This window comes from Centrocercus urophasianus, unplaced genomic scaffold, assembly GCF_019232065.1.
Source record: "Centrocercus urophasianus isolate 14NV4802_14NV808 unplaced genomic scaffold, USGS_Curo_1.0 seq_16, whole genome shotgun sequence".
NCBI classification, from domain to species: Eukaryota; Metazoa; Chordata; class Aves; order Galliformes; family Phasianidae; genus Centrocercus; species Centrocercus urophasianus.
Genome location: NW_024884711.1, coordinates 14,671,919 through 14,685,695, shown reverse-complemented (window position 1 = coordinate 14,685,695; position 13,777 = coordinate 14,671,919). Strand labels below are relative to the sequence as shown.

General features: G+C 43.0%; 1 protein-coding gene across 1 annotated transcript in view; it reads right to left on the bottom strand.

Annotated features, from left to right (window-relative positions):
- Positions 1-4,565: 4,565 nt before the first annotated feature.
- COLQ (collagen like tail subunit of asymmetric acetylcholinesterase) overlaps positions 4,566-13,777 on the bottom strand; it is a 36,702-nt gene continuing 27,490 nt past the window's right edge. The window contains 4 exon segments of the mRNA XM_042817229.1: positions 4,566-7,272; positions 9,458-9,560; positions 10,782-10,902; positions 11,473-11,592. Coding sequence (XP_042673163.1) covers positions 7,203-7,272; positions 9,458-9,560; positions 10,782-10,902; positions 11,473-11,592 — 414 coding nt within the window. The 3' untranslated portion in view covers positions 4,566-7,202.

The window sequence follows — 13,777 nt, the reverse complement described above, 5'->3', positions numbered from 1 at the left end:
CCAGACTTTTTTATTATTTCATTGTAATAAACTTATTTTAAATAAGCATGTTTTAAAATCTCACTTCTTCCTTGCATGGATTTGTTTTTTTTTTTATTACAACAGAGGGCCTAAAGTGCTCTTCAGGACTGCATCTGTTCTAGATACTGTGTGAACAGTCAAAAAGAGTATGTTTCTGGTTGATAGAAACTGCCTGTATGTATCTTTGTATGAAGAATGTTCACACACATGGAGCCTGTTTTGATTACGAGAATAAAAGCTGCATCGGCAATATAGCTGTGGGTCCTTGGCTAATGTAAATAGCTGAAGGCTGTGGTTAAGAAACCAGCCTGGTACCATCAGAAGATATGTATGTAACAACTAGAGGTAAGGATGACCTTCTGCCTGGACTTGAATTTGTTCTGTAGGAATACCTCAAGGTTTTCAAAATTCTGGGGTCATCTTGAGATGAGATGAAGAAAGGGCCTTTTATGTATTGTAGATATGTAACTTGTTTCTTTCATTCCCTTTTCTCTCTCTGTATAAACAGAGAGGACACAAGAGCAGAACTATCTGTCACATCTGATTATCTTTCCGTAGCCCTGTCTGTCCAGCATCAGTGCACATGTGAGTGAATGGAAATCACATGCACAAAAAGCTCATGGGCAAGCATTTCTCCACAATTTCTTTCGGTTAAAATAAGCAAATCTGTTGCCACTACAGGCATATGAGCTGCAGAAAGAGCTCCAGCTAAAGCTTTGACAGAATTTGTCATGTTCGTGTGTAAAGGTCATGGGCTTTCTTGTCTCTGCAGGAATCCAGATCTCTGGCTCCAAATATGAAGTGGTGGTGTGCTGAATGTATTGGACTTGTAGGAACACACAGGTGCTGCTGTTTAAATAGGAAGCTTAAAGAAGACATATCAGCAGTGACCAGAAGATAGTGGAATAGTCTCTTACCAGAGAGAAAAACAGTAAAAGACTATCTGAATTTGAGGAAAGAACAGCAATGCAAGCTCACAGCACTGAAGTTGTGACCAGTGCTGCCAGTGTGAAACTTTTACCAAGTTGTTTTCTTTTGTGGAAACCCCACTGCAGTGGAGAAGTGTGGGACTGACATGCAATCATGTTGGCCCACAGGCAAGGCAGAGCTGCTGAAATGAAGCATGAGGGTCTGTAATGCTGTGATACAATCAATCACGACAGAGCACAGGTTTTCAATACAAGTTCAATGTGTTTGCACAAAGCTGTTCTCTGAATCAGAGCCTCAAGGAGGAAAGTTTTATTCCAGTCATTAGTGAAACAAAGCCTGTGTGTGTCTGTCTAGAAGTTTAATCAACAATTACTGTGTATTTTTTCTTATATGTCAGTACATTGACCCAAATATATCTTGACAGAAGGCCTATTAAATTCCTGTCCCTACAGGAATTTACAAACATTTTTAACTTTTTTTACATTTTTAAACATTAATTAACAAACATTTATTCCTTTTCTTTTTGGTCTAATATAGATTTGAGTTTCTTGTGTGTTGACAAGGGGGGAAAAAATCCATCAGCCTTAGAAAGCTTCCAGCTTTCCTTTTCTGCCTGTGGTGGAACAGTGGCCAGAGAAGCTGTGGATGTCCTATCCCTGAGGGCACTCAAGGCCAGGTTGGATGGGGCCCTTGGCAGCCTGAGCTGGTGAGTGGCAGCCCTGCCCCTAGCAGGGGTTGGAACTGAGCGGGCTTTAATATCCCTTCCTACCCAAGCTGTTCTATGGCAGCACAGGCTCGACCCCTGACTTTGCACATTAGGGAAAAAGGCTTTTCCAGGATTCATTGCATTTTTGCACCCCCCTAACCTTCACCTTCTACTAGCCCATATTTGCCGTTTCTGGTTTCAAGGTTTGGTAAAATTCTTCCAAAGATCATTCGTTATTTAACCACCACTAGAGCAAGGGGTGACCATTGATACCAATACTTTGCCTGCAGCAGGAGGAGCTGAAATTGGTGATCCTTGCATCCTTCCAGAACCATCAGCCAACAAGACATGGAGTCAAGGAGTCATGACCTGACACTCTGCTGGATCCCAAGCAGACCTGCTTGTTGTTGTCGCACAGCATGTGAGCATGGATTTTACTGCTTTCTGAAAGATGAATTGTGCACGTTCCTGCAGCTATGCCAAAAAGAGACCCACTCACTGTTTTCTCAAACCCAAATAGGTCTGAGACTCAAAAACACATTTTGCATCAATTTGTCTCTGTACCAAGGCTCCTGCTCCAGTAATGGCTTTCTGCCAAAATAATTTCCAATTAATTTAGCATCTGTTTCCAGCATTGGTATCGTCAGCTCATCTGTAGCCTACAGAGACAGGCGTGCCTCTCATAGTTTCCTATAGGTCACACTTTTCCACTTGCTTTCTTGCTTGGCAGCTGGTACCAGGCGCGAGGGAGCCCTGTGCCTTCAGCACCACCTGAAACTCGAACCTCAGCTCAGGGATTCAGTGCTGGCCAACACGCTGCATCCCACACTGTGTGATGAGTACGTTGCCCAGAGCTACAGAACGGAAGGCTTTGTGTGGGCAACAAAACGTTCATGCGGCAGGGTGGTAAGGGGCCTTGTCCCTTTCCTTGGGGACAGCTGAGCTTCCAATCACCTATTGACTCCTGCCATTTCACTACTGATTTTCCTCAATTTAATTCAATGCTTAATCTTTTGAAGATTCATGTTCTCTCTCCTTAAATAGACATAATGCTGTTGACGTGTAAATAGCCACTGCTGGGTTTGCCCACTTCATGCTTTATTGGTCACCTTGGGCAGGAGTCTCCAAACAGCCCCATAGTGAAAGATGGGGACAACCCTGGCTGTTGTGAAGAATCTGGGACAGCTTCTTCTCAGCCAGCCAAAAAGCTTCTCCATCTGGTGTGTTGTTTTCTTACACTGATCTACTTGAAGCTGGCACATCCAAGCTACTGCTCCTTCTGAAAGGTAGGCCCTCCTCTGAAAAGGTAATTAAATATAAACTTACATTTTCTTGAGCCTTAAGCGTTAGGAAATCAAGTCATTTTTGTATATTCCCTGACCAGCTGGTGAGTGCGTCCTGCACTAAGAGGCTTTTGCCTTGGAATTCAGTTTCTTGACACCAAGGGACAGTCTGATGAACTGCCATGGTTCACGTCCCTACATAAATGTCACATAGAGCTGATCATCTGCATAAATGAGAGCGGTTGGGCACATTGTCCTTTAGCCTCAGTGCCCATGTCCAGCTGAACTGTAGGCAGTGGGAGTGCCTTCCACTCTAAAGTGCTGATGTTACACATGGGCTCTTTGTATGATAAAAATCACAATGTTTTCAGCCCTCGTGTGCCTATGCTGTGCAGTACAGGTTGTTCTGCTGTGAAACTTGGGCATGGATGTGCCAGGCAGGGAGGAGAATTCAGTGTCACCACACTGTATGGCACTGCTGAAACCCTACTGTCGATGTACTGCTAGCTGCCTTGTGACACCTGGGACTGGCTAGCCTTTTCCCTGAGGAGCTCTGGGCTTTGCTCTACCAAGCCCTCAGCCCACACTTAAACCAAGGCAGCCTTGCACTTAGCAGGGGTTTTCAGCTCCTTAGTCCTTAGCTGGAGCACCTTTGCCTCTTGGGGTGGCTGCCTGTGGCTGCCTGCTTGTAGCCCTGACTCCAACGTGGATGTTACAGCTACAAAATGCAGGGGCAGCCCTTCGACATTTATCCAAAGTTCCTTCACCGTGGCACTCGCCACATGGCACCTGTTTCCCACTGTGCCTCAGGAGCCTAATGAAGCTTCATCAGGCTGCCAGGAAGCTGAATTATAACAACCAGCCAGCCATAAAACCGGGCTTGCAGCTACTGCTCCAGGTGTTGCTGCCCACTGCTCTTTGTCCTGGGCAACCCTCAGCCAAGCCTCCTCTGCACACAGAACGGAGGATTAAATACTGGATGTCTGTAGGTCAGCCCAGCAGCAGCTCAGTGACAGGCAGTCCAAAGCAAAGCCTGCTCATCCCTGGGCAGAGCAGGTACAGATCCGTGGCTTTATTTAGATGCTGTAATCCCACAGTATTTCACGCCAGCAGCTGTACTGCTCTGAAAGTCCCAGCACGGAGCAAGCCCACAGAGAGCAATGGGTAACCCTGTTTTCAATGTCTCTCACAGCCTGTGCATGCCAGCAGCAGAACCACTGGAACCCACCATCTGACAAGGACCCTCTGTCAGCCGCACAGGACACTGCCAGGGCTGATTAAGAGTGCTGGAAGGATGGAGCTGTGACTCAATGCTTTTTAAGCTCCAAGACGTGGGTTGCAGGGGAGAGGGAAGCAGCTACTAATGTGATTTCCAGGACTGTGCTTCTGTAGTGCACTTTATCCTGGCTCCCCATCTCCAGGCTCATGCCTTCCACATGCATTGGATATTATCCATGAAGGAGTACGTGCTGGGACTTTGCTTTGTTCTCCCCATGCTCAGGATGACATCAGTTCTCAGTACACACAGCCCCAGCTTGCACACAGCTAGGCACCTGCAAGCTGTGTTTTGAAAGCCAGATATAAGCAAAATCAAGCAAATGCCAGAACGAAGGTAGCATGATTTATTGACATAAGCTGTTAATACATGCAGTAGATAACTACACATATTTAATCACATAGTAAGTGCAAGCTGGCTTTTTAGTGTACATTAAATACAGTGTATGATGTAAGCTCATACTAATTCTGTGTTCATCTACAGCTGCACACTAACGATTAGAAACCTTTCCCACAGGCATTTGCTGCTACAAAAGGCCGAGGAACTGAAGTACCTCAATCCACTTTTGAGCCACAGTTGGCACAATGCATTAGGAAACTCACGGAAGGAGGGAAGATAAATCATAGCATTCCAGGCACCATCCAGCTGATGAATCCTCAATAATAGATACGTCTGAATTAAGGAGGAAGGTATTTGCAGTCTTTTATAACATGAATACTTAACACCTCCTCAAATGTTTTTTATGATGGTTTACACAAGATGATAATGGCAGTAAGAAACTTGTTCCATGACTTTTATTTTTTTTTCCCTTCCAACTTGCATTTCTTTTTGTTAAGATATTGAACTTTTTGTGCTGTATTAATACAGTCCTTCTGAAATCCACGCTTCGTTTTGTGACCAGGCTGATGCTGTACTTCTTCTCTGTGTGCAGCACACTACAATTTAACATGTGAGATCATGACTTGTTTTTCATTTCCTGCCCTTGGTGCACTTTGGCTTTATAATGTCCTTTGGAGGTAGGAGCTTTTAAAAACAACAGGACTTAAAGCTGAAAGTGAAAGGCCACTGAGACTTCCAAATTTCTCAAGGGCTCCAGCCTTGCAGGGTCTGCAAGTGGAGATGGACTCCAGAGAGAAAGTGTTGGATCCCACCAGCTGAAACCCATTCCTTTGCACCAGTATGGGATGTTACAAGGCAGCTACCCTAGTGCACAGATTTCTAGAGCTTATGGCAAGTTCCTCACCCCTTTGGTTCTTTGACCTTTTATTAAGACCTCTGTTTAAATAAAAAAATAATAACAATAACAAGGCAATGAGAAGAAAGGCTTTGAACTGTTGAAACAGGCTACAGCTGTTGGTGGTTGAGCTTCACAGCACAAGCAGCCCAGGTAAGCAATAGCAGTAAAATACATTAATTTTATTTAGCTTTTAATTGACGATTTCCAGTATCACTTTGGACATGCAGAGCTAAAGTCTCCTATACAAGTGGTAGAAGTTGCATATATTCCTGCTTGCTTTAATGCATTATCCACCCTTTACTCAACCTTTAAGAGGTAACCAAGTAAGTGCAGCTGCTGTGGTGCTCCTATTGTGACAAGTAACTCACACACTTGAAACATTCAAGTACAGCATTTACAGCAAAGCAGCAAAGAGTGGCCTGCATGAAAAAAAAATCACACTTGGTTTGAGCTCTTAGTCCTGAACTCCACACATCTTTGTACCATTTTCTTCTGTTATGAACTCTTTTGTATATACAGTATTAAATATGCTTCCCCTATGAAATCTGTTCTTGAATGCGTGCTAATAAATAAGTAGGTAATTACCCTGACTCCTATCAGAGCTAGCAGAATTGACCAAATGTCCTGAAAAACAGAGATATACGTACATCATACAGCGTGAATGAGCACCCACAAGCACATTAGGCCAGGATTGGTGTCACAGGGATACAAAAATGAGGCGGCACATTGCAGCGTGCTTCAAGCACAACAGGAGCAGGAGAGCAGGCCAGAGGAGTCAGTACACAGGATGGGTACAGCCATCGTGGAAGGATGGAGTCTGGGTAGACCATGAGAGAAGAACAAGACCTTCCAGCACCATGACCAGAGTGCCGGCCTGGCTGCATTGAGGTTCCAGGTGGGCAGCCTTGCTGACCCAGCACTTCCGCAGTCCTGTTGGGCTCACACAGAACGCAGCTGGCTTGGCAAAGGCAAAAAGTGAAATCAGCTCATCCTGCATCTTTGCTCCCAGCCTGATGTCCTCCTGGAGTGAGAGCACCTTGGCTGCATCACCATTTGGTTGTCCCCTTTGGCCTTCGTGGCCTGTGGCTTGGTGTGATAGCCAACCATTTTCCTGGAGTTTTTTTTGCCTCATCTGCTCATCTTTAAAGCATTTGCAGGAAGGCCCCTGCTCCTCTGAGCCACAAAGGTGTGCAGCTAACCACAGTGCTGCTGAAGCCACCATCACACCCCCCTGGAGACAACATGAAGGAAGTTCACATTGTAATAAAAGAGAAAGTCTCCATAAACACTGTGTCCAACACATGCTTTGTGTTTATGCTGAAAAAGCTGAAAAACAAAAACCCTGAAGAACTTAATTTAGGCTGAACAGTGCTAAGCCGAGGTAATGTTGTCTTGTACACAGTATTCCTGGTTAGTGGCATTTGGTTTCCTGTAGCATCTGTGACAGAGAAGTCCCCACACACAGCCCACGAGTCTTACTGGCAAACACTGTTTATCTATTAAGACAGGATACAGTGGTCCTAGTTTTTCAGAATCTGGCTTAATTAATTTAAAAAAAAAAAAAAAGACAAACATCTCAAAATGGCCATCAGAAGCACGAAGTCTGTTTGTTTTCACAGAGATGGCTTTTTTTCTTTTTTCTTCTTTTTTTTTTCTTTTTCTTTTTTAAATCCCAGACCTTCTCAGCTAGACAATAGCATAGCACCTCGCACCTCACGACGTGTGGGATGCTGCCCTTCTCTGCTCCCCTCATGTGAAGTATCGGCACTGTGTAGAGTCAATGTAGCAGTAAGAAGTGCATCGCAATTTTCCGTAAGACCTAAAATAAAAGAGAATATCTCAGTTTCAAAACATGCCGTAGCTCACATCACATGTTCTCTGTGTGCTGTAAGAACTCAAGAACATCAGAAAACACCAAGTGCAGTGACATCTGGCAATGAAAAGATGAAAGCGATTTCCTGAGGCTCCCCCTTGTCACTATGAATAAAGTCTTAATCGTCAATTACTAGAATTAAAACAAACAAACAAACGACAAAACCAATTATCAGAATTAAAACAAACACTCGTGTGTAGGTGGAAGCCCTTGGGACTCACTTACAGGAAAAGCATAACTAAATAACTGAGAACCCAAGTTAAGTGTTTTTCCAGTTACTTCCAATGGCTCCAGCAGGCATGACTGCACTCATCCTTTAACTTATTTTTCATAGCAACAGATATATACCTTTAAACTAAAAGGAGGCCTTTCAAAGGGCCTTTATAAAATGAGAGAAAACATTTTTGATTTTGTCCTTCTGCTTGCTTACACTGAGCTGCCGTGACTACCTACTGAACATCCAACCAGTGATGCTAATGACATAAAAAAAAAAACAATTTTGCTGAGTTTTTACTGTGTTACAGCTGGAAAGACTATTGTGGTGAAAACAGGAAAAGAAACAAACAGGGAAGCAATGCTCACCTGTATCCAAAATCTAGGTTCACAGGAAAGACCAGAAGATCTCCAGAAAGAGATCCTTCCTAGTGGCAGTCAGCCCTTAATTGCAGTTTAGGAGAGGTGCAGCCAGCTTCCACCCCTTCTGGTCACACAGCTGAATCGCCTTCACCTGTGCTCCCATGGCTGACTCAGTGCTTGCCTCAGGTGGTCAATCAGAGGCTCAGGCTGTGACTCAGCAGTTCCCATACATATTGCTATGAGTGCAAGTGAATAACTCATCCATCAGATAATCCACAAACTGTAGTAAATGCACCAGTCCTTTGAAATGTGTCCTTGGATAAACCACTTCCTCAGAAACAACAAAAATTTGAAGAGAAGATCTATGAAACGTGAGGAGGGACTTGGGACTGGAAAAAGTACAGATAATGGGAAAATCAGTTGCAGAAGAGGTGTTGGAGAAGAGGGTGAAGCTCCTGTTGCAGTGCCAAGCTCATGTATTCACCTCATTTTGACACTGATGAGTCACAGCTCTTTCTTTGATTAAGCAAGTAACCTACAGACTGCAAACACAAAGATAAAGGATCTAAATGGTTTTTCACTACTTGATTATATGTGGAAAATGAAATTTATAAAACTTTCTCAAGCTTTTGTGGGTCTCGTTTCGGCAGCAAACTTCCTATTCTTAAGATGGAACAGCTTTCACAGGCGAGCAGCTCCACACTGTCTGCAGATGGGAGCTCTTTAAAATGTTTTGGGCTGTCAGGTTTACTAGTCTCAATTTTAGTAATCTCTTACTCCAGGCATGCTCCAACAACTGCAATGGAAGGATTAGCACAGCACTTGATTTACAAAGATGTCCTGTGGTTTCTTATTCCTGTCAATTAGCACATTATTCTTCCATGAATGATGAAGGCTCTGCACATAATTTCATTTGCAAATTAAATGTTTCCTGTTATGGGGTAACAATACCTGACAGTTAAATAGAGGTGCTGCTGCTTGAGGCAAAATGCTCACCAGAGGAGGCTGCTTGAACAAAGGCAGAGGAGGCAAGTCAACTGTGCACAGATGTTTGAAAGGAAGGGTGTTGCTAAGCAGATGTATACCCTCTCTTCTGAGTGAATTTCCTGGTCTTTCAAAAGGCTGATAGATGAACAGTTGTTTCAGAAACAAAAATACCTCTAGAGGACTCATTAAAAGTACAGGAGGTTGTTTGGAGGCTGTGGTTTGGTTGGTTGGTTTTCTTTCCTCCAACATGATCATCTCTTCATCATGGTGTATCCTGTCCTTAGTATGTTAAGGGTGAGTATTAATGCAATAATAAAGATAGCAAATAAATAAATCTTTGAAAACAATGGATAAACATATATCTGTATGATCATTCACTGTGTAAGCAAGTACTTATAACTGAGAAATGAAATATAGACTTAACATAACAAAAATAAGGTGATAGGCTCTGTCTCTCTCACTACCTGCTGTGGTCCCAGAGGAACAAGGTTTATGTGGGTGATCCTCTTTTCTTTTAATGCTGAAGGCAAAAAAGAAAATAACAAAAGGGAAGACAGTTCACACATACCCAGGGAGATATGTTTTACATGTCAGATATCCAAAATCCTTTCCATCACAGTCTTCCACCCCTTCATGTCTGTAGCCATCTCCGCAGTAAGCACGGCGACATCCTAGTGAAAAACACAGAAGGAAATACCTTTGTCACACTCCATATGTAATGGATTTTGGAGAGGCAAGTGGTGCTAGATTTAGGGTAAAGCATAAACTAAGACACTTTGGTGTGGGCCTGTCTGGTACATAGGCACCGTAATTTGTGGGCTGTATTTTAATAATTGGAAAATGCTTTAAAAACAATGAGCCGATTTTACAATCAAGTCCACTTAGCATTTTTTAACCTCTTTTGATATAGTTCCGAGATCAGAAAGATGATGAGGTGCTGATATTCAAGTAATCTGTGACATTAAGTAACATGGTATAGTAATGTGACTCAGTAGGTCAAGTTAATTATTAGCCTTGGCGATCTTGAAGGTCTTTTCCAATCTTGATAATCCTATGACTTTATAATTCAATTAAAACTTTCCAGGTCACATCAGCGTCAGAAGTTTGTGTACTGCCAGGCCGCTATGGACTCTGCCCAGTGCATAGCACACAGCAACATGATGGTTCCAGATGCACAATGTGCAATTTCACAGGCACTAGAGCTAATGAGCACTATTTGTCCTGCATGTTTGTTCCCCATGGCAGACTGCAAATTCTAATTAAATCATTTTCTCATGCTTGGAGCCTGGAAAACTCAGTCTCACTGGATTGCTCTGTAGGCAGGCAAGCTTGAAGGGGCATTTATACATCTGCATTCTGGGGAAGGAGCCAAGCAGTGAAAGCAAGGGTGGATGTGAAGGCTGTGATAGCTCTTTGTGTGCCAGGCTTATATTCTGCACTCCTTGCCTTCGCTGTCCAGAGCCAGGGAAGCACGAAGATCAGCTAGACAGGAATCAAATGTAGTGTAAAGCTAAGTAATGGCAGTGGGCTGAAAGTGATGGAAGGAGCCAGAGCACACGCTTATTCAAAGGAGTTTTGTGTATGCTGCAAAGGTACCACATCTTGTGGTCAAAAAGACACCCGTCCCATTGAAGGTCTGTGTGTAAAACAATGGCTGGATCCAGTCCCTGGAATGCAAGGGCTTTGCTCTGGTGCCAAATACCTCTGTAGTCAGGGACATGGTTCTCAATGAGGATACATGTGAAACATTTGGCATCACCTCTGACTTCTGCCTGCATGTGGCATCCATGTGCATGAAAGATCTTGATTTTGGTGTTGTGGCCATTGTGCATGTTATTCCACAGAAACAACTACTGTGCCTTCCATGTAGAAAGAGGCTGCTTCCCACTTACTTATGCAGTCATCCGTCACGACCGTGTTGCCGTCATCACACTCTTCCCCATCCTGAACGATCCCATCTCCACACGTACTGCCAACCTCAACACGGTAATCCACAGGGTAGAAAGGGGTGAGCTGGACAAAAAAACCACACTGAGATTACTGTGTAGGAATACCAGCAGCAGGGCTCAACAAATAGAGATGAGGAAGGTGGGTACCAAAAACCTGTTTCCATATCCCACTATGTAATGGGAAACAGGATTTGTACAGAATTTGATTCAAAGCCCAGTGGAAAAAATAAGGATCCTGTCATTGATTTCAGTGGTACTTAGCTCCTTGAAGCAGTAAGAACATACATGATTTTGATTTGCAGGGTTTGTGTCTTCCCACAACTCTTATCCCTGCTGAGTTTTGCCTTATTCTGTGTTAAATCAAAACTGTTTGTTACAATTGTGATTACCCAAACTCAGTTCCAGCTGGCTGGTTCAGCAGCTGGTTCAGAAAAAGGTCAGCAAAACCTATAGCACTGGTAAGTAACGAAGACTCCTGTGAACAAAACCCACAGAATTAGATGCAGTGTCGATAATGCTGAAAAATAAGATTTTTCTTCATTCACTTGAGTGATTCTGTATGATAATATATGTGCTGTATTTAAAAATAAAACATACACTCACAAGTTTTCTGAAACCACAGTCATATTTTCACCTGGACTGGGAGCCATCCAAAGGTATCCTTGAAATACAAAGATCTCTGGTCTCTTCTAAAAGCTAAGGCATTTTCAGTGTGTAATCGGTCCAATTCTTCTTGATTATTCACCACAAAAATCTGGGGCAAGAAAAAGAGGTGATTGGTAACCGCCTTGAGAAGTGTTTTGAATTGTCATGGAATCCAGTTTTGCAGACAGAATTATGTATCTGCAAATATATGTGAAGAATTGCACAGAAAGAGTTTGCTTTCTGAAGCAGAATGGCAGGCCAGCTCTGGGTGAGAATGTACATATGTAAGATGCTGCTTTGCAATTGGTAAGAGACACGAGTCTTCAAAAGCTCATGGTCTCTCCTGAGTACCCAGCTAAGCTCCAGAGACCCCAACTCTTACGCACCCACAGATAATGAGCATGCAAACTCTCAAACAATGCCAACGGTCACTGCTGAGAACAATTTCAGATGTTCCAGTAGTTAGATGCTGGCACAATTGCAAAATTCATGTGTGCATAAGTATTCTTTCTAGGTTTGTGTGTAATTTTTAAGCTCGTTTATGGCTGTGAATAAAATAAAGCACTGCTTAGTGCAACCTTCTCTTATCTTTTTCTACCTTGTACTTTGTTTAGACTTCATGAGCATTGAAATTTGTGTTTCTTTACATGCACATACTTCAGTCTAAACTCAAGTCTTCTGTTAAACAAAAAAATATTAGTAACAAATTGAGAGAATTAGGACAAGCTGCTCTTTTCGCAAATTGCTTTCATGTCTCATTTACCAAAATTTGCTGTAAGGGGCATTAGAAAATAACTCCTTCCCTTGGAAGCTGAATCAAATTTATTTTAGTAAGATTCAAACCATTTTTTAATTAAGAAAAAGCAAATTGAATGATTCAGAGCAAGTAGATTTGGGTCAAAGCCTGATTCCCACCAGCATAATCAGAACTGGCTCTTTTTAAAACAAATTACTCAGAAGTTTTTGCATAGCAGAATATTCCCATAGCCCCCGACAAAGGCCAATTGAATAAAAGTGCCTTCAGCTAGAATGAAAGAGAGCAAAGAAATAAAGAGCCAGCAAAGAACCAACTCTGTAGCTGTGTCCAGGAACTGAAGTCCCAGCCTCAGAGCTGTAGTTTCTCTGGAAATCAATAGCGGATTGTGCCCTCTGAAAATCTCTTATAGATATTGCCCTTTGAAAATGCAAAGAATTAAAAAACCTGATTGAATCACAGCCAGTGACAGAAATGCAGTCCTTTGTTTCCTACCCTCACCCCAAGCAGTGTAGCACTGATGGGCAAGTGGGTAGCTGTGCTGGGGATGTGCAGAAGGATGGAGGACCTTCTCTGCATCTTCCCACGTACAGCTATAGCAACCCTGACTGCAGTCTGCAAGTGGCACAAGGAGGGTTTCTGAGCTGGCTTTTCTCTTTGCCATCCCTCAAGAGAAATGGCACTTGGTTATCACGTGTGAGGGTGTATATAATGTGGGTTACTTATATTCAAGGTAGCTATGCTCTTTTAAGCTCTACTCTTAAACAGTGCCTGGTGAAGAAGGAGGACGATAAGAATGACACATAACATTGTGAGCCTTATTCTTTAGCCTAGGAGCTCCCCGTGAACTATATCACATTTTTTTTGCAATATTGCATGATGCAGTATGCACCTTGATTTCATGCACCTTCTTCTACTGCCATTTTTTGCAGTGTAATAGGGACGAGCAAGCAGCTGACAAGACTTGCAGCACACGTATGCAGAAGATTCAGCTCAATGACCTGGTTAAAGGAACGGTGTATGGTCATCATGTCCCTTTCACACAGAAAGCTCTGGAAACGTGAGGGATGGGAAAGTTAACAGAGCTAATCACTGCACGTTCAGAGACAAGACAACGGGCGATTGCCACTTGCTTGAGTGGCAGGGCTGTGCCTGTGCATAGCAGCAGCAGAAAGGTGGCATTTCGTTGCTAATTAAGTGCTACAGTGCACAAAATAGAAAAATCAAGGCCCAGCTGAAGGAAAAGTCCAGAAATTTGCAACACCTAAAGATATCAGAGATGGAAAACTGCTACGTCACTTTTTAACAGTGACTTATCCTTTATATTACCTTCTGCAATTCGCTTGTAGAATTCCTTTAAGAAGGCTAGCAACTGAAATTATCTCTGTAAGTGCATGCCCATAGCCAGCACTCAGAATTCTGACTCTCTTTTTGTTTCAAGGTGGAGGGTTTGTATTTTGAGGGACAGTTCTGTTGTATATGTGAAATGTTCAACCCCCAGTATTCAACTCTGAAATCACTGTCTGTGTAGAAGAAAATA